At 47.7% G+C, this 18846-nt stretch overlaps 1 protein-coding gene across 5 annotated transcripts in view; it reads left to right on the forward strand.

Moving 5' to 3' along the window:
- The window catches only part of STAT3 (signal transducer and activator of transcription 3), a 609635-nt gene that overhangs the window by 425059 nt on the left and 165730 nt on the right, over positions 1 to 18846 (forward strand). For all 5 annotated transcript variants that reach the window (XM_069634450.1, XM_069634449.1, XM_069634453.1 and 2 more), the window contains exons 15-17: positions 3429 to 3512; positions 13997 to 14095; positions 14411 to 14546. In XM_069634450.1, coding sequence (XP_069490551.1) covers positions 3429 to 3512; positions 13997 to 14095; positions 14411 to 14546 — 319 coding nt within the window. The remainder of the gene's footprint in view (positions 1 to 3428; positions 3513 to 13996; positions 14096 to 14410; positions 14547 to 18846) is intronic.

The raw sequence follows: 18846 nt of genomic DNA on the forward strand, positions 1-18846 counted from the left end.
CAAGTGGGCATTGAGTAGTGCTTGTACGTGTGCTCAAGGCTGGGAATGTATATGGAATGCTTCCAATCTGGTGTTAGTGCAATATTTCATCTAGCAGGGGAATGGCGAGCAGAGCGGACCGTTATGGATTGACAGTGCCTCCTGTGACCATTGGGAAATGTTCTTCCATTGGCTATGACAAATTTCCTGTCCCAGAGGATTACTCTGAATTACAACAATACAAGACCATGGTGACACATTGCTTTTGTTCAAGGAAGGGCTGCCAATTGTAGGGTAACTACCCTATCTTGGTAGATTACATCCTGTACACATCTAGTAGCATCATGTCGGGGACTGCTTTCCGGCGAATTTTCCGGCCCTTTTTCTGGAGGTGACAGACTTCTCTGGACACAAGATGATTTAACAATTTGGTACATCTGTGAACAGACTTTTTTTTTAAAACCTTTTTTTTACCGCTTTGCTTCTATTGTTTTTTATTTGCATAAAATGCATGCACCATTTAAGAAAACAATTTGGTGCTTGGGTGTGTGTCTGTCTGGGGGCGTGATTAGGATGAAGTGGGGTGTGTTCTATGTATTCTCCATTAGACTTAAAGACATGAGCCTTTTGTCGATGGTGCTGTTTGAAACCCTAAACATCACTCAGTAAAACAGGCAACTTTTTGTGTCCATTATCCACCCCTTATAAACCCCAAACGCTAACCGAATCCCTCAGTGACCAGGAACACTTGGAGCGAACTGGGGCATCCTCCTGGGAAGATGTTATGTTCAGGCTATCCTAGGCTGCGTGAATGCTACGACCGGGCCTTGGGTACACTGGGGTGGTTGTTTTCTCAAACCATGAGACAATGCTCCCAGAAGCCCCCAACATGGAGAAAACTGAGCCCTGCTCTCCTACTTCAATCCTGTGTCCAGATTTGCAACAAATTTTTCCATCGGAGCGAAGGAAGCAGAAGGCAGCAGGACTCGTCTTCAGACATTGAGGCAAGGGGCAGAAGTGGAGACCCATCACTAGATAGTCCATGCTGACCTATCTAGGACGTAGCTGGCCTCTGATTTATACCTCCGCCACAGTTTCCATTTTAGGACTTGTTCTCTTCTCCCCTTGCTCCTATTCCTTACTCCTCATTTGTCCTTCTCACTCCTCAGTCGTCATCCTTCCTCATCAGTCCTCACTCTTTATTCCTCCTTTCCACACCTCAGTCGTCGTCCTCCTCAACCCTCATCAGTTGTTCTCACACCTTCTTCCTTAGTGCTTCTCTTCACAACTCATGCATCAAGTCATCACAATTCCTCTTAACTCATCATTCCTCCTCCTTAGTCATCAGTTGTCACCCACTGGTATTAATGGTCCCCTTCACAACTCATGCGAGGCTTTCCATGCTGTAATCTCTAAAAGTATTGTGAACAATAAGCACACATATAACTGATTGCCAACAGAGCATTTTCATTCTATGAATCTAAACACTATACAAAGTTGAAGGAATGCAGTATGTCCAGTTTAGGGTATCCTCGTTTTTCCCCCTCACTTACAGATATTTAAGTCTGCGAGGAGCGTGTCTGATGTAGAGGGTAATGGCTGAGGTTACAATCCCCCTGAAGCCTGGTCATCATGCCCCCTGTCCCCCTGGCGCCACTCTGTGAATTGAACTCTCCCTCATAAAGCCTGATGCTGAGACCGATATCTCAAGCGTCTTTCAAACCTTCAAGGCTCCAATTTTTGTCTAGCTAGTACAGCTACCGGAAGTGTCAGTGAGGGCATGTCTGCTGAGCCTCATTACAGGATCCGAGTGTTTCAAGGACTCGTGCCAAGTTCATTATTAAAGTGGTTTCATTTTTCCTCGTAAATGAACGGCTCAATCTCCCAATCTCGTTTCCAAGGTCTCGTCTGTCTCCTGGGAGGAGAATTATACGCATGTGCAATTTCTGAAGAGCTTTCCCTTCCTTCTTACTGAAAACCGAGCTTCAGATATCCGGTCATTTTGTACAGTTTGACTATTTGGATAGCATTGCCTTGGTTAGTCTATACCAAAGGATGGTTTATAGATGTTCCATATCTCCCTGTAATGTGTGATTACTTTGTGAGATTGCTAAAAGTCGACCTCCCTTAATGCTGCTTAATGTGAGCTTAATTCTGATTGCCTAATAGTGCAGCTTTTATCTTTTTAAATGTTGGTGGCAGCCTGGTCACTGCATTCCCCATTTTCACACGCACACTCACTATTTACCATCTTCCTCCCCTGCTTTTTTTCATAAACGACCCTCATACGCCCTTGGGTTTGGTTGACTTTTAGCAGTCTCGTGTGTAAAATACTTGATCTTTTATGGATGGATTTATCACTATTGTGTCGCCCGAAAGGGATAGCTATTTTTCCCTTAAAATATAAGCCACCACTATGATCTCCATCAATTCTATGTTTGAGATCCACAAATCTGCTACTTGCACGTCAATACCAACCTTGGCATTTTTGTGTGACAGTCTGTTCAAGGAATATGTGCCTACAAAGTGTACCAAAGTGTACCACACTTTGTAGGCACATATTCCTTGTAACCCCCATGCCACTGCAACCCTAATGTCTGCTCCTGTTTCACTGTAACGTAACAAACACAGCCCTGATGTAACTATGCCCCAAGTTGAATCCTATTAACCTCCGATGTACAGCGCTCTGCTGCTTCTCGAAGCTAGGTCTGTTCTCAGTAAATGTCCACAATAAATCGATAAAATAATGCACATCTTTCCTATGACTTGTCTCTTGCTAGGAAGTGACATTTATAGAACGTTTTAGTAAGGAACAGGAGTGATGTGAATTTGTTCTGAGTGCGAATGGGAAACTGGTGTTTTCCAGATGTCACACGAAATGCCCTCACTGTGTTCAATGTGGTTACCCGGTTCAGAGCATGTCTCAATTGGCATCTGATCAAAACCATCCTTTTGAATGGCTGGAAAAGTGAGAAAGATAAAGCTATATACACTAGGCACCAGAGTAGGCAAATCACATTTAATGCCATATGCTTTACCTATAAGGAAGGTAGCTTTTGGGAGGAAGATAATATCCATGTACCAGATTATAGATGAGCAGGACCAACAAACCACAGAGGTCCATTGGTGCCCGGAAATCCCGGTCTAAGTATCAAGGCCGTCCACAGATTCTGCGGGGATCATCCTCATTGAACCAGTATGGTTGCTTCCATGTAAACTTGGCTCTAAGCAGTCCTCCCGGGAAATGGGTTTCATGAATCCGCATAGTCTGGTTCTTTAAACACTAGCACCCGTTCGATCCGGCCAGATTTAAGGCGGGAGTGAGACAAAGATGAGCTGTCCGGACAGCGCAGGCTACTCTGCAGTAGCGCAGCCAGAGCATGTCTTTGTGCAGATTCTAGGGCCCGAGTTTCATCCTGTAATGTGGCTCATCTCTTTTTGTCTTGCAGGCCTCTCTGATCGTCACGGAAGAGCTTCATCTAATCACGTTTGAGACCGAGGTGTATCACCAGGGCTTGAAAATCGATCTGGAGGTTAGTGCTGAAGGGGTTACTTTGTGCCACGTTGCCACTTCTGGTGCTTCTTTACTCGCCCGCATCAGTGTTGCTCTGTTGGTGCCGATGTACACTTTAGAAGGCAAAACATTAGCCAAAAGCTATTTGTACCAACTTGGGGTTTAGTGGATGCGGGAGCGCCCAAAGCCTAGGTATCAAAGGGCTACTTATTTGGCGTGCACCTTTTTTTGTTTCATGTTCGAATCACAGATAAGACCTATATATTGTGGCTGTTTATTATGTAAGGGGGTGGTGGAGGGGGTGCGTGTGCTTTAAGTCCTAAACCCGGCCCCCAAGAGCCAAATCTACCTGCCATTATAAGCATATCCGCACAGAACATTTCCATGCAATTAATCTAAATGGTAGTTATTTAAATGGTCAGTGGTTATCCTTAAAGCCTAGTGTGGTTGGGGTTGTCATGGACTGGACTTGTAGAGCCCTGTATTACCTGTTCAGTGGATTTGTGCCCAACAGTGATTGCCATAAAAGTGTACACTTTCATTCTTGTACAGAACTAATTTACCATCGGCAATGGAGTAAAGTGTGTTATTATCCCAACAACACAAACACATATAATTGGCATGCAGGAAGATTTTTGTGCTCAAGGCAACATTTATTCTACAGCATATGGTGCTACACTCAAAACATTTCTACAGGGTGGAATTGTTCAGAGGCCGATTTATATTTCTTATATAAGGAGCAGAAATCCAGCAGTCCAACATTCGTAAAAGTTAATGTTGTAAACTTTAAACTATATTGACTGGGTATTCTTTCAGTCCATATGAGGGTGCTTGCGAAGGTTCGATCGTATCATGCCTAAATGAGAAAATCTGCCACACAGCGCCCCCACGAGACATTTTGCATGGCCTAAAGTGCAGCAGTAAAACTTTGTCGATGCCTTTGTCTGTCCCATTTGCCCTAAAGCTCAGTACTATAACCATACATGCACATTTTTGGATATTTGACTTTAGCTTACAGTGTGCATACACCCCTCCACCTCCCATTCTTCGAAGCATTACTTGACTCTCTGATCTGCCGTTTGATGCTACGCTGTCATATGATTTTTAAACAATCTGCCCCATACAGCTGGAGTCATTTCAGCAACTACGGGGTTTAGCTTTCCAAGTTGGGTTGCAGTTTTTCCATAGTTGCAGTGGCAGGAAAGAGCTTCTGTTAAGTCTGGACATGTTAGACTCTTGCCCTGATATTGCAAGGCATGGTGCCACTACTCATTTTTTTCGTCCAGTTGCTGCCCTCATGGTACCGTTGGCTCAGTGGTGGAATTTGGCCAGATTTCACCAATTCAGAAACTGGACAAAATTGTAACCCTTAATCCGGGTAAGTGAAAAGTCCATGCACGAGACGCCACACACTGCCGCTGTTGTGATCAACTTTTCTAGCGCTCAAAGATGTTGTTCCCCGCTCAAAAGAGTCGTTTGATTTTGTTTGCATTTACTCATACCAAAGAGCCATTATATTGCAGAAGTCTTTAAGTGATTTGGAGCAACTATTGTCCCTTAAGAAATGCAAATGTGTGGCGATTGAAATGAGGCAGTGCATAAAAAGATATGCTATGTGAAGTAATTACTACAAGCATGTGACCGTATCATTGTTTCTTTCAGTCTTGATATTAGTTTAAAATCCAGGTTAGATTTTCTAGGCTGGTATTGCTTTGCATGTAGGTAATTTTACACTTCATTCAAGGTGGGCAAAGTGAAGCAACTATTATACTCGTACTCTTACGTCCCATCCCCTTTCCTCCATACTGAATGGGCGTCCCTCACGAAGGACGGGAGACGGAACTGTTTTCACCTGAAAAATCTACTTTCCCTTAGAGGCATGCGGCCCTGACTTCGCCCACCGGCGCCATCCCCAGGCCCCTTTTCCGCGTCGACGGGAACTGGCCGAATTCACCAGCGCTCCTGGGTTTGGCTTCGGCCATGTAATACCACGTGCTATTCCCTGGATATTTTGCTATCTTTGTCTTTTTCTTTTAGATACTTGGTCCTTCGACGCCACCCTCCTCCCTGGCACATGTTGTCTTCAGCAGGTGTCAAGCCTGCGAGGGGCTCTTCCCTACATCCGACCCCCACGCCCTTTGCCTCCGCTGCCTTGGCCCCGACCATGGCTGGGAAGGTAGTTCCGCGTGCGACGCCCTGACTCCACATGAACATGCAAGCTAGGTGGAGGGGAGCTCTTCCTGAAGTCGCCTCCGGAGGACCTCAAGGACTTTGTCAGACATCGCTCGAGGCCAAAGGAAAGACCTCTATTCACCATCGCACCCCGTAACGGCGACTCCTTTCCAAAGCAGCGCCCGACCGGGAGGAACCTCTTTGGTTCTATTACCAGCACACGTACCAAGGCTAGTCCAGCTACTGGAGTCTTTTACCGGGGTTACTGCCGAGGGACACCGCCCTAGTACCGACATCATGTCCGAGGGGACGCCTTCACGCAGCACTCCCAGCAGCAATACGCCTTCCAGGCCCCGGCTTGAGGTGCGGGATAGGCCTTATGTTCCAACACCATGCGTCTTGGATGGGGCTGGATCCAGCGAGCCAGGCACCACGACTTTGGCACGCAGCACGACAAAATGGCTGCCGCGCCTGACAAGATGGCCGCTCGTCCAATACCTCCTCTAGCAGAGCGGGTGGAGGAACGAGTCACAAGGTGGGACTGGTGTCAACCAGATATGTGGCCTACAGCTTATCCATCAGCAGCGCAGGGCAGGTTTCCCCTGCACCCCAGGCAGAGTGTGCCCCGGCCCCAGAAGCCGTCAGCCACTCCGTCTATATCACCTGCCACCTCTTCAGCCTCTGAAGACCGGTTCTTCGAAAGGTTCCTAGCGTTGATGCAAACTCCCCAGATGGGGGCCATCCTTCGGGATACAATCGGGGACATGCTCCCTCAGGCTACCCCACAGGTACCCATAGTCATTCCTCCAATGGCTACGGTACCACAGGCCCCTTCAGGCGGTTCCGCACTAGCCCCCGCAACAACCTCTGGCACCGGTCTCCACACCCCAGCCCACGGCGCCCAGTAGCCCTCCACCAGTTCTGGATCCTCCAAGCACTCAGGTGGACACAGACGAGGAGGAAGACCCCGACATGCCATCTTCAGCCAAGGCCTTCCACAAACGCCTTGCAGCCCTGGCAGAATACCTGGGCATTCCTCAGCCCAAGGTCAAACAGCCCGAGGAGGGGGTCTTGGCAGAAGTCCTCACTCTAAGACCCCCTACCAAGACTGGAATCCCGATGCAGAAGGACGTTGTTACCCTGGCCAAGAAGGGGTGGCTCAAGCCACACTCGGCCCAACCTGTCAACCGGCGCCTCAACACCAATTACAGGCAGATGGAGGGGTATACACTCTTGCTTTCGGCTCATCCTCAACCGCACTCCTCGGTGATCGCTGCAGCATCACTCTATTCTAAGCCTCAGTTGTCCTTGGCCACCTCGTCCTCGACGCTGCTGGGCAAGGAGGAGAAGATCTTGGAGGCGTATGGGAAAAAGCTGTACTGCAATGCCTGCGTCAAGCCACCGCCGATGCCAAAGGCTCTGGTGGGAAATTGCGGACTTCCTCCCGAAACTTCCGGCAGAGACCCAAGTTCGCTTCAAGGCGGGATTAGGAGAAGCCAGGCTGCTAGCGCAGGACATCATGGAGTCTACAGTTGTCCATATCGATACCTCTGGTCGGGCCATCTGCATCGCCACGGACATGAGGAATGCCTGCCTACGGGCTAAAAAGTTTAACACTGACGTCCAGGAACGCATTTTGGACCTTCCATTAGAGGGTCGTGACCTCTTCCACCCCACCACGGATGAAGAATTAGACCGCAAAGTCTTTATTCTTACGAAGGCCACGCCCAAGGCATACACCGTCACATCAACGGTCTGACAAGGGGCAGGCGTCTGGAGGGTTCCGGGGCTTCCAAGAACGGAGGGGAGTGGGACTAGGGCTTTTTCCAATCCCCCTCCTCTGCCCCAGCCTCGGAGGGAAAGGAGGCATGACATGCCACTTCGAGTCCACGTGTCTCCAGTGGGGGGCAGGCTTGCTTTCCATGTGCAATTTTGGCGCCAACATTTTTCGGACCTTTGGATCCTCGCCGTAGTATCCATGGGGTACTGCCTACCAGTCCCTTCCTCTCCTCCCTCCTCCCCTCCACTCCCTCAGATTGGGATAGAAACTTTGCTGGCAGAGATCTGCTCGCTCCTCGAGAGCCAGGCAGTGGAGGAAGTCCCAGCCTCCCAGCGAGGTTTGGGCTTCTATTCCAGGATTTTCGCCATACAGAAGAACCAGGCTGGCCTGAGAGTTGAGAGTGATGGCAAGGCGCGCACTCTGGTTCCCAGTCAAGTTTTCCTGCTGTAGGAACACATTGCCTCCATCTTCAAAGGTTTTCTTGACTCCATCAATCATCAGGGAGGCTGTGTTTCTTTTCCTTTTCAGGCGTGTCTAGTTATATTTCCTTTTCAGGTGTTTCAGGTTAATTCACATCGATGTCTCTAAGGATTCTGGTACTTGTATTCTTGCACTTTTTTGAATTGCAGGTGACTAGGAAACAACTCCCTCCAAAGCACAAATCTTACCCTTGATAGGGGGAGGGGGAAAACCATGTTTATGGCTCTCCATAGTAAGGCATGATGGCCCTGGTGCTGCAGCCTCTTGAGCCTGGGACTCCTGGCCTGAGAGTTGTGTTGGACCTTTCCACCCTCAACCTCTCCCTTCCTTTACAAAAATTCAAGATGGTTACACCAGCACTCATTGCGCAGACACTGAACGGGGGAGACTGGATGTGCTCCCTGGATCTGAAGGACGCGTATCTACACATCCCTATTTGGCAACCACATCGGTCCTTACTACGGTTCAGGATCATGGGCTGCCATTTCCACTACAAGGTGCTACCCTTTGGCCTCAACTCAGCCCCCAGGGTATTTACCAGACTAATGAAAGTGGTGGCAGCCCTCCTCGGGGCCCAGGGCCACCACGTCTACCCATACCTGGACGACTGGCTCGTCCGAGCTTCATCTCCGGAGGCGGTTCTCCACACCTCTGCGCTTATGAACACACTCCACGGCCTCGGGTTTACTATCACTCTGAAGAAGTCTCAGCTACATCCTACGCAGAGCCTGACCTTCCTGGGCCTCATCTGGGACACCGGCTCCGAGAGCGTCTTTCCCTCAGAGGACAAGATCACTGCCATCAAGAGAGCCACTACTCCCTTCCTCTCCAGGACAGTGACCTCGGCCTGGTGGTACCAACACCTGCTGGGGATTATGGCAGCGGTCCTATTTTTTCAATATGCATCGGACGTTGTGCTGTATTTAAACGCACATCCCGTCTGATTTCACTCTGTCGGAGTACTATCGGGGACATGAGCTGATACTGTGCGCAGCCCTCTGTCAATGCTGAGTTGTTTAAATTGACACGCCGTCAATCTGTTGCTCCATTGATTGAACAGCTATGTGATTTTAACACGCATCTTTACGTTGTGCTGTATTTAAACGCACATCCCGTCTGACTTCTCCTTCTCCTTCAGTCGGAGTGCAATCGGGTACATGAGCTGATGCTTTGCGCAGCCCTTTGATAACACCGAGCTGTTTATTTGATACGCCGCTAATCTGCTGCCTTATTGATTGAACAGCCACGTGACTAAGTTCCTCCATCGGCATTCTTGAAACCGTGCTACGAGTGTGTTCTGCGTTGTTTCACACACTCAGTATTTTGAGGGAGGGCTCCATGAGCACAGCGTCTTGACTCTGCGGGACTGCTCGCCTCTACTGTCATACCTGGCACAGCAGTACTGGTAGCCACGAAACACCACCCCTCGGTTTCCTTATCCTAAAACTAAGGATTATAGTGCCTCTTTTGGACGAATACATCCTGATGCACCTGGCCTCAGTTTTGCTGCTCAGGGACTTCTAGGTGTTATCGCCATAAGTCATTTATTGACCCTATGTGTCTTCATCACACCTGATCCTATGATGACAAATCTATGATGTCAGTATCATACCACCCACAAGGCCTATTGTGAAGAAATGATCTGTCCTGAAGATGGCCACAATATCCACCCTTGTATGGACATCAGGAGAAAATGTCCAATCCAACGTTTGGCCGAAACATGTCGACTTTTCATATCTCAGTAAACGCCTAAAGTTAGGCGTTTCCAAAACTAGTATACAGGGCTATAGGGTGTATTTATTTTACCCACCTAGTCTCTCTTTCTTTGTCTTTCCCCTTGTCTTGGTTGTTTGTGTTGATACAAAGAGAATTTGTTTGCTTTTGTGTCTTTTTATTATGCAGATTTATTAAATCGTCTTTTTAACTTTTATACTTACTATTAAAATTTGTTCTCATGTACGCGTTTGCGTCCGACCATCTGTATCTGCTGACCTTTGTGTAAATGTTATGTAGACATTTATAAGTGTGACCATAAGTGCTTCTACCTCTTTGTAGGATCTCCATAGTGAGGGGTAAGTAATTCTCAGTGCCGTTCCCCGGCACATTGCTTTTTCGTATACATTCATCCCTTTTTGAGAATTGCTCCCCCGTCAACAAAAAAGTTTGGGATTTGGCCTTAAATTGGTAAATATATAGCGGTCCTATTGGCCATACCTCACACGAGACTCGAGATGAGGAGATTACAGCTGCACTTCGCAGCCTCATTGAATCAGGAGAAGTGCTCCCAATCGGAACCAGACACCATTCCCACATCGCTCCACCCGTACCTCACGTGGTGGTCTGCGGATTGCAACCTGCGGCAGGGCAGGCCATTTCGGAAGCCTCTCCCTCAGGTCACCGTCAGGAATGCCTCCTCCTAGAGGGCTGGAGAGCCACGCTGGACAGTCGCAGCATCCATGGAGTCTGGACTCGGCAGGAGTGCCACATCAAATGACTAGAATTGAGGGCCATATGGCTGGCCCTCAAGGCCTTCCTCCCTCTTATAAAGAGCATGACCGTACTTATCCAGACGGACAATTCTACCTGCATGTACTATTTCAACAAGCAGAGGGGTACCAGATCCTCTCCACTGTGCAACCTTGCTGTCAGCATGTGGGAGTGGGCTCTGGAGTACAACATCTACCTCACTGCAGTCCACCTCCCGGGGGAGTCCAACCTGGAGGCGGACAGGCTCAGAAGACTGGGGGCGGACAATTGCACAACCTGGTTCTGAAGGAGATCTTCCTGAGGTGGGGGCATCCCCAAGTGGATCCGTTTGCCTCCCAGGACAACAGGAAATGCCAGCAGTTTGCCTCCTGGCAGGGGCAGGGCTCCGTCTCCCTGGAAATGCATTCCAGATACAATGGAACTACATGACCGCATACGCCTTGCTGCCCACACATCTGGTGCACAGAGTGATCTGCAGGATAAAGCAATCTTGTCACCTCAGCATCATTCTGATAACTCCTTGGTGGCTGGCGAAACCGTGGTTCTCTGAGCTGCTCAGCCTATCCGACAGGCCTCCCATTCACCTCCCGCTGGGCCCAGCTCCTCTTCTGACTCAGTAGGGCGGCCGGATACTCCACCACGCTGTGCGCAAACTAGCCCTCACAGAGTGATTCTTGAGCAGGTCACACTGAAACACTTGAGCCCGTCTCAGGCCAACCTGGAGATCATTCATGGCGCCGACTCGAACGAGATTGACCCCATGAAGTTCACATTGGACAACGTGCTCTCCTTCTCAGCACACCTCGCCCACTCCGGAGTACAGGTGGGCACAGGGCGCACCTATCTGGCAGCCATAGGAGCCTACAGAAATTCAGAGGAGGGTCTCCTCTCCAACTCGGTGGTCAAGCGGCATCTGGCGGGCCTCTACAGACTCTACCCACCTATAAAGAAGCCACACCCCGTGTGGGACCTCAATGTAGTATTGGGCGCCTTCGTGCACACACCGTTCGAGCCAATGGCATCTGCGGACATCAGGCTGGTCACCCTAAATACAGCTCTGCTCGTAGGCCTCACCTCCGCCTGCAGAGTCAGCGAAATCCAGGCTCTGGTGGCCTTGGAGCCCTACACTACATTTCACAAGGACAAGGTGGTCCTCTGGACACAACCGGCGTTCCTACCCAAGGTGACCTCCTCCTTCCATCCAAATGAGGAGATAGTCTTACCCACCTTCTTCGCCGGCCCCAAGGATGAGCCTCAGAAGGTCTTGCACCGTTTGGATGTCAAACGCACTGATATACTACCTGGACAGGACCAAGGACTTCTGCAAGTCGGATGCCCTATTTGTCACTTTTGGTGGGTCAAGGCCAGGTTATCAGGCTTCCAAGGCCTCCATAGCAAGGTGGATGGTCGTGGCCATCAAGGAGGCCTATGAGGGGCAGCACAGGCCACCTCCTGCTAATTTGCATGCCGATGCGGTTAGAGCCAAGGCCACTACCATCGAGTTCCAATGGCAAGTCATCAGCAGGGCGGCCACCTGGACCACCCCTTTGGCTTTCTGCAAGCACTACTGTTTGGACGCCGCCTCTAGATCAGACGCGGCTTTCGGGCAGATGGTTCTAAGAAACCTGTTTGTTTAAGGAGGATCTTCCCTCCACCCTGGGATTACATTCTGTTGTAATCGCCCATACAGTATGGAGTAAATGGGACGGGACGTAAGAGTAATTCATAGTTACTCACTGTAGTGACTAACTTACTCTTAGTCCATTGTCCCCTTTCCTCATACGTCCACAGGTGAGTGCATGCTCCCAGGGCCGTGCCCCTGCACGCCTCTAAATTTAAAGGGGAAGTATATTTTTCTGGTGAAAAAGGTTCCGTCTCCCGTCCCTACAGTATGGAGGAAAGGGGACTATGGACTAAGAGTACAATAGTCACTACCGTGTGTAACTATTAATTTTTGCTCAATATGTTACTATAGCATTTTATATGATATCAGTTGGTTTATTTTGTGGCATGTGCCCATTTCAAGTCCTCACTTTACAGCAGTGTTTTATTTGTTCTATTTTGTTTACAATTTGTACTAGCCTGTCACTCCTAGACTTTCCACGCCCATCGCTCTGGGATTCAACAGGGTGGAGCAATGGCAGAGTATTTTTTAATCGTTCCGGCACTGGATTGGCTGGTACCTCTGACGGTCGGCACGGTCAACGCTTTTTGGAATGACATTTTTATTTTTAGGCCAGGTCATATATTGCTGTAATATGTTTTTGTGTTCTCTCAGAAGGAAATCCATTTTGTTTATATTGAGTCTGTTTTTTTCTGTTAAATATCGACGTTTTTCTGATGTTGTTGGTATTGTGGACAGGATGTACAAATGTGGATAATAGGAGGGGGGATCTCAGAATTGTACTGTATTCCTTGCTGAAGTCCTGTTATCAAAGTGCGAGTTAAGCGGTAATGGTAAAAACAGGTGGTACTGGAGACGCTGCCCTTTTCATCATTTGCCTAACTGTAGGGTCTTCGGGTATTTACTTCATATAGTAGTCTAGGGATGCCACTTGAAGTAAATACAGCATGTTTTGAGTCAGATTTCCGCAAATCTTTAGCTGTAAATGTTTACAAGCACTCCCCCACCCCCCCCCAGCTACATCCCTTCAACGTAACCGACAAAAAACTGCTGATTACTAACACGTCTAATCCTTTATTCGTCATGCGAAATGCACTATTTTGGAATTTATTGCAAATCTTATTTATGATCTTCTGCATTTTGTGCTTTAAGTTGACTGCTGTAGTGAAGGTAAACCCATCATGCGGATGCCCTCAGTTTGCCACATGTTATCGTGATAAAATGTATGTAGAATAAAATAGACTGCAATGCTGCAGAACCTAAATTGGGACTCCTTAATTTGCCAGATTTGTTACCATTTGATCACCAGAAAGATTTCATGGTTTCATGACCCAGCTTTTCCTATACCTTTCATCTGAAGTACTATACTGCTGATGAGATGTGGGATTGTTTAATATTTGCTTTCTGTGCAATAAGTCCAGAACTCAGAGCGCAGATAAGACTAGGATTCATGCGTGAAACAAGGTTTTGTCACTTTATTCCAAACTCTAGAGTGCAATGCCTGTTATTGCAGTATCATTGGTATCCCCCACATTCACTGCCACAGTTCGAATGTCTAGCAATGTAACCTCTTACCTTTTACTTTGGATCTCCTTAAATTGTACATAGCACATAGATTTTGATAGTTAATAGTTAGTAAATAAATAGTCTGAGGCAGTGATAAATGAGCATAGTGGGCGGTAAGCTTTTAGAAAACATGTCTGAATGTTGTTAAAACCCATCTTTTTCCATGTCAGACAGAATAAATAGCCATGGTGCTTTGTAACTGTTTAGTTCACTCATTGCAGCATGCAACAATGTCCTCTCGCATGAACACGCAACAAAAGGAGGGCCAGAAAAATAGCCACACATGAAATTGAACCTAATATAAGGATATATGAGCATTTAGATGCCTTTTTGTCTTTTGAATGATTGGCCCATTTTAAACACATTAACTGTGTTTTCATCGTTTTTTTTTAAGACTCATTCTCTGCCAGTTGTGGTGATTTCTAATATCTGCCAGATGCCGAACGCCTGGGCCTCCATCCTTTGGTACAATATGCTGACCAACAATCCTAAGGTATGGCTGTCTTTACATAAGCACACTCACAAAAAGTGGCTTTCGTGAACCATATTCTGTAAATCAACTGTTGGTTTGTGTCACTGGATTTCATTTCAGCAAAGAAAACATTGTGCTTTTTGTCATATTTGTATAGAATTCGACATTTGTTTTTTGAAACCTTTTGAAATATGTAAACTAATTGTATACTAGCAATAGAAATTGTCCCAAATATGGGGGGAAGAGGAGGGGGAGTTTGGTTGTACCGGTAGGTCTAGGTTTTACAAAGGTTTAACTTGCTTATTTTTTTTTCTTTTCTATTTTCCCCACCAAAAGAATGTCAACTTTTTTACAAAACCACCGATTGGAACATGGGATCAGGTGGCCGAAGTTTTAAGTTGGCAGTTTTCGTCAACCACCAAGCGGGGCCTTAGTATTGAGCAGTTAACTACACTTGCAGAGAAACTTCTGGGTAAGCTATACAGCCAAATCCCCTTACCCCACCTCGTGTGCATTTGTAACCCTGCATGTCTCAGCGCATAAAGCAATTAACTGCCACCCAAGCCAAGTCCTCCTTATGCAAATAACCCCCACCACAATTAAAATTATATTTCTGTTTGTAGTGTGTTTTTTGCAGCCAATAATGTGGGGTATTCTTCTTGTACCATTCCCTTAACTGACACACAACCCACAAAAACGGTGCTGGCAGTGGAAGCTAGTTTACATCTCTGGGACTTAAGGCCTGAGGCAAGCCTGTACTGAGTAGTAAATTGCACTGTATGCAATGAAGCACACCACACTCGTGACACTTTTGTCACTGGTCACGCTCTTAGAGTCCATCACTTTGTGGGGAAATATGCATCACATTGTTTGTCTGATATTTATGCAGAACAATTTAAAGATTGTTTTGCCACCCTCATTAAATTAATTTGTATTTTCTTTTGTATTTTATTGATATTTATAGAGCACTTTCACCAACATGCTTTACGATATTTTAGAAAGCAGTACAACAATCATGGAACATTGATGAGGACCTTGCATAAAAGCAAATAACGAATCAGAAAGAAGGGAGAGCAGATGGCCTTTACATCAAGAGTGGAACAAGTAAAGGGAAGTCCAAGAGCAAATGGGAAGGAGTGATTTCCAGTGCTTGGGAGAAAAAGGAAGTGAAATTGGGCACACAGAGGCTTATGGTCAAAAAGAAGGTATAGGGATTGGGTGAAGGGAGCAGGAAGGAAAGTAAGGTGAAATCAGCGAAGAAAGATAGACCGGGGTCAGACCATAGATACATGCATAGACTATGCAGAGAAAGTGAACAGGAAGACTACTAGAGTTGATAGGTAGGAGGGAGATAGAGAGAAGGAGTGCTAGAAGAACAAGGGGAAAGAGAAAGAAGCATAATTAAAGAGGGTGTGAAGAGGGGACAGATGAGATTAAGGCAGTCTAACTAGGAACATTAAGAGTAGGCAAGATGAGGGAGCAAATGGAGAAACATTTGAATGTTGGTAGCTTGAAAGGAGAGAAAAGGGAGGGTCTTATGAATGTTTAAGAGATGATGGTGCCAAGTCTGAGCACCTGTGGAAATGTGAGCAGAAACAGTCAGAGGTCAAAGATGACACACCTTCTGAGCAGAAACCGAGAAGGGAAGCGGGCACGGTGAAGAATAAGGTGGGGGGAGGGCAACAGAAGATAAAGACTTTGTTTTTTGATAGGTGAAGATGGAGAGAACGGGAGTGCATCCAAGATTGAATAGCACAGAGATAGTTTGAGAGAGGATTGTAGAGAGTAGCAGTAAAAGAAGAGGAGAGCACGATCTGATTCATCCGCATAGAAATGGCAGAAAAGATTAAAGAAAGTAATGAGAGCAGAAAGATAAATATTATAGAGGGAGAAAAGAAGGCGGTCAAGAGCAGAACGCTGGGGAACCTCTGTATCGCAAAGGAAGGGGAGAAGATAGATTGCCAGACCAGGGAACTGGATAATTTCTGCCTGAGAAAAGACCAAAACCAAAGAAAAACAGATGCAGAAAAGCTGAGTGAAGTGAGTGTCAAAAGGAGAATATAATGATCTACCATGTGGAAGACTGCAGATAAGTCAAGTAGTACAAGAATCGATGAAAGCTTAGCATGGCGTGCAGAGCGAAAGAAACTGGAGATATGCAGAATAGCTGTTTTTGTGAAATGGCAGAGACAGAAACTAGATTGAAAACGAGGGGGAAGGGAATGACTATCAAGAAACATGTCCATAAATGATGCACTGACGTCCTTTAGAAAGAAAAGGAAAAAGGGCTATGAGGGCAATGGTTAACAGGGAGAGTAGAGCCTAGAGATGGTACCTGTTTTTTTTAGTAGGGGAAGTTTGATTAAATGTTGGCATGGAGAAGGAAAGAGTGAAGTGGATTAAGATATTGAAGAGACCTGTGAAAGGAGTAATCAGCTGATGGTATACTTTGAGGTGTCAACAATGTGAGGCAGACAACTGTTTGATGATTGTTCAAAACATGCCATTTTATTAAGATGAAAATAATAGTAAATGCCTCACTATCCCTACTCTGCTAAGGATTTCCCTTCCTACCAAAACTAAGGGGAAACACTCTAACACAGGATTTCTGGCCCTTGCACTTAAACATACAATACAAAGAAAATATATGGCAATTACCAGAATAGTTAGTTTCTTGTGAACCTTTTCAGTAACCTGGCTGAACTCCCTTCCCCATTATTCAAGCTTAGTTCAACTCCACTGTTATCAAAAGAAAAGGAAGGAAATCCACATAGGTAGCAAAGTCTCAATTCAGTTTTTGAAATTCCAATAGCAAGGTAAATATTTCTTAACCAAAGTTCCAACAACAGAGTTCTTATTCCTGAGAAAATACAGACGTTCAACTTCCTCGGAATAGCATTAATGTTTTTTCCGAGCCGCAATGCTTTTTCACCACTTTCAAGAAGACTTGATACAGTTCAAAAGTTAAGCAACTTCTTGAAGGTTAGAGGAACATAATTCTTGGTTAACAGTACTTTTTCTTCTCCAGCATGGGGTCTGGCATGGATTCACATGCTCATGAATATTCCCCGTCGTCAGGCCGGGAATCCTCGGTATAGAAAAAAATCAGTATCAGTTTCGTTTCTGATCTGCCTTTCTTAGTAGTAACCAATCACTGGTCTCTGGGTCATACTGCCCCCAGCAAATGACTGCCCTCTCCCTAAGCCCCGCCTCCGGCAGCCATCCTCAGATTTCTACCGCACGTTCAAGTGTTGGGAGTCCTCGTGCTGTAGCTCTCGAGCTTTTGCTGCGTTTTTGCGCTTTTTCAGGAGATTTTTCTCATTTTTTCGGTTAAATAGAGTCTCAAGCTCCACCGTTTCTACATCCGATCAACGGGTATCCGTTTCGGAGTTTTCTACGCCCCTCAAGGGTGAAGATTTCATCGAGATACGCTTTTGGAGGATTCCAGAAGTTCCGATGCCTACCCCGGACATGGCCCAGGAGAAAGGAAGCTCTACGCCCGGGAAGCTGTTCAGGACCTGCCCTGGATGCCAGCTTCAGAATGTTTTCAAGGAGGACAAGCATTCATTATGCCTCTACTGTCTCCATGAGGACAAGACGCACAAGGAGAAGGACTGTGCGTTTTGTGGGAACATGTCGGAGCGGACCATGAAGGATCACCACCTCTGTCTCGCCAACTGGCTGGAAGGGAAGAGCCCGTCAGGCGAGAAGAAGAAAAAGAAGTGCGAGCGGTCTTCTAAGTACTGTGAGGGTGCCCCGGCGACGGGGGCCCAACAAAAGGCTAAGCACCGCGAGTCCGCGGGCACCGGGAGCGCCAAACGGTCGGGCACCTTGGCTGCCAGGCAGGGTGCATCCTCCCCGGCGCCATCAACCACGAGCCAACGCTCTGGCTCGGGTAAGAGGAAGTCCGAGAACCCGGCGAAGCTTCTGGAGAGGCCCCGGTCGATCTCGAAAATTCCGGCAGAGGGGGAGCGAGGCTCGGACCCTCACCCCAAGGTGAAGGCCCCAGGCGTCCAGAAGGTGACGATGGCCTTAATTCACCCCACTAAGACCTCGATTGAGGATGTCGCCGCGGCCCTGACTCAGCCTGTGGAGGCTACACTAGTGGAGGCGCCCTCAGGACCCAGAGTCTCCCTGCCACCGCAGAGGGAGTCGTCTTTCAGGCCCATTGAGAAGACCCCCACGAAGTCCTCGTTGGAAAAGGTGGGGGAGGGGCTGGTGGCCATCGTGGATACTGAAACACGACCGCTGAAGAAGAGCTCATCGAAGTCGTAGAAGAGGCCCAGCCCATCGGGAGGGATCCCGACGAGGGCGACGACGAGAGCGACAGTGTCGCCGACAAGGCTCCTCAAGAGCCCTCGCGCCCGTCGTTTCCGGCGCCGCAGGACACCTCGGCGGCCATTTTGTCAGCGATTCAGTCCTTATGCTCGGAGATGAGGACAAGGTTGCCCCTTCCCCCGACGGAGGTACCTGAGCCAGACCCGACGGGGGAACCGGAGCCATGACCTTCGGCGAGTCCACCGCATAAGAGGAGGAGGACGCATCCTACGCCACCTCTCCCACCTCTGCGGCCTGCTCTGCCTTCACCCCGGTCTACTACCCACGGGGATGATACAGGCACGGACACGGCTACGACAGGTACAGATGACGACGGAGGCAACGACGGGACGTGTCTCCCGTCGCCCCCTACTCGGGCGTCCCCGCCTGACGAGATTGGATCCTTTCATGCCATGATTTCCAGGGCATCCAAGCTTTTTCAGCTCTGCCCAGAA

The sequence above is a fragment of the Ambystoma mexicanum genome, chromosome 13, assembly GCF_040938575.1.
Source record: "Ambystoma mexicanum isolate Mex_15411 chromosome 13, UKY_AmexF1_1, whole genome shotgun sequence".
Taxonomy (NCBI): Eukaryota; Metazoa; Chordata; class Amphibia; order Caudata; family Ambystomatidae; genus Ambystoma; species Ambystoma mexicanum.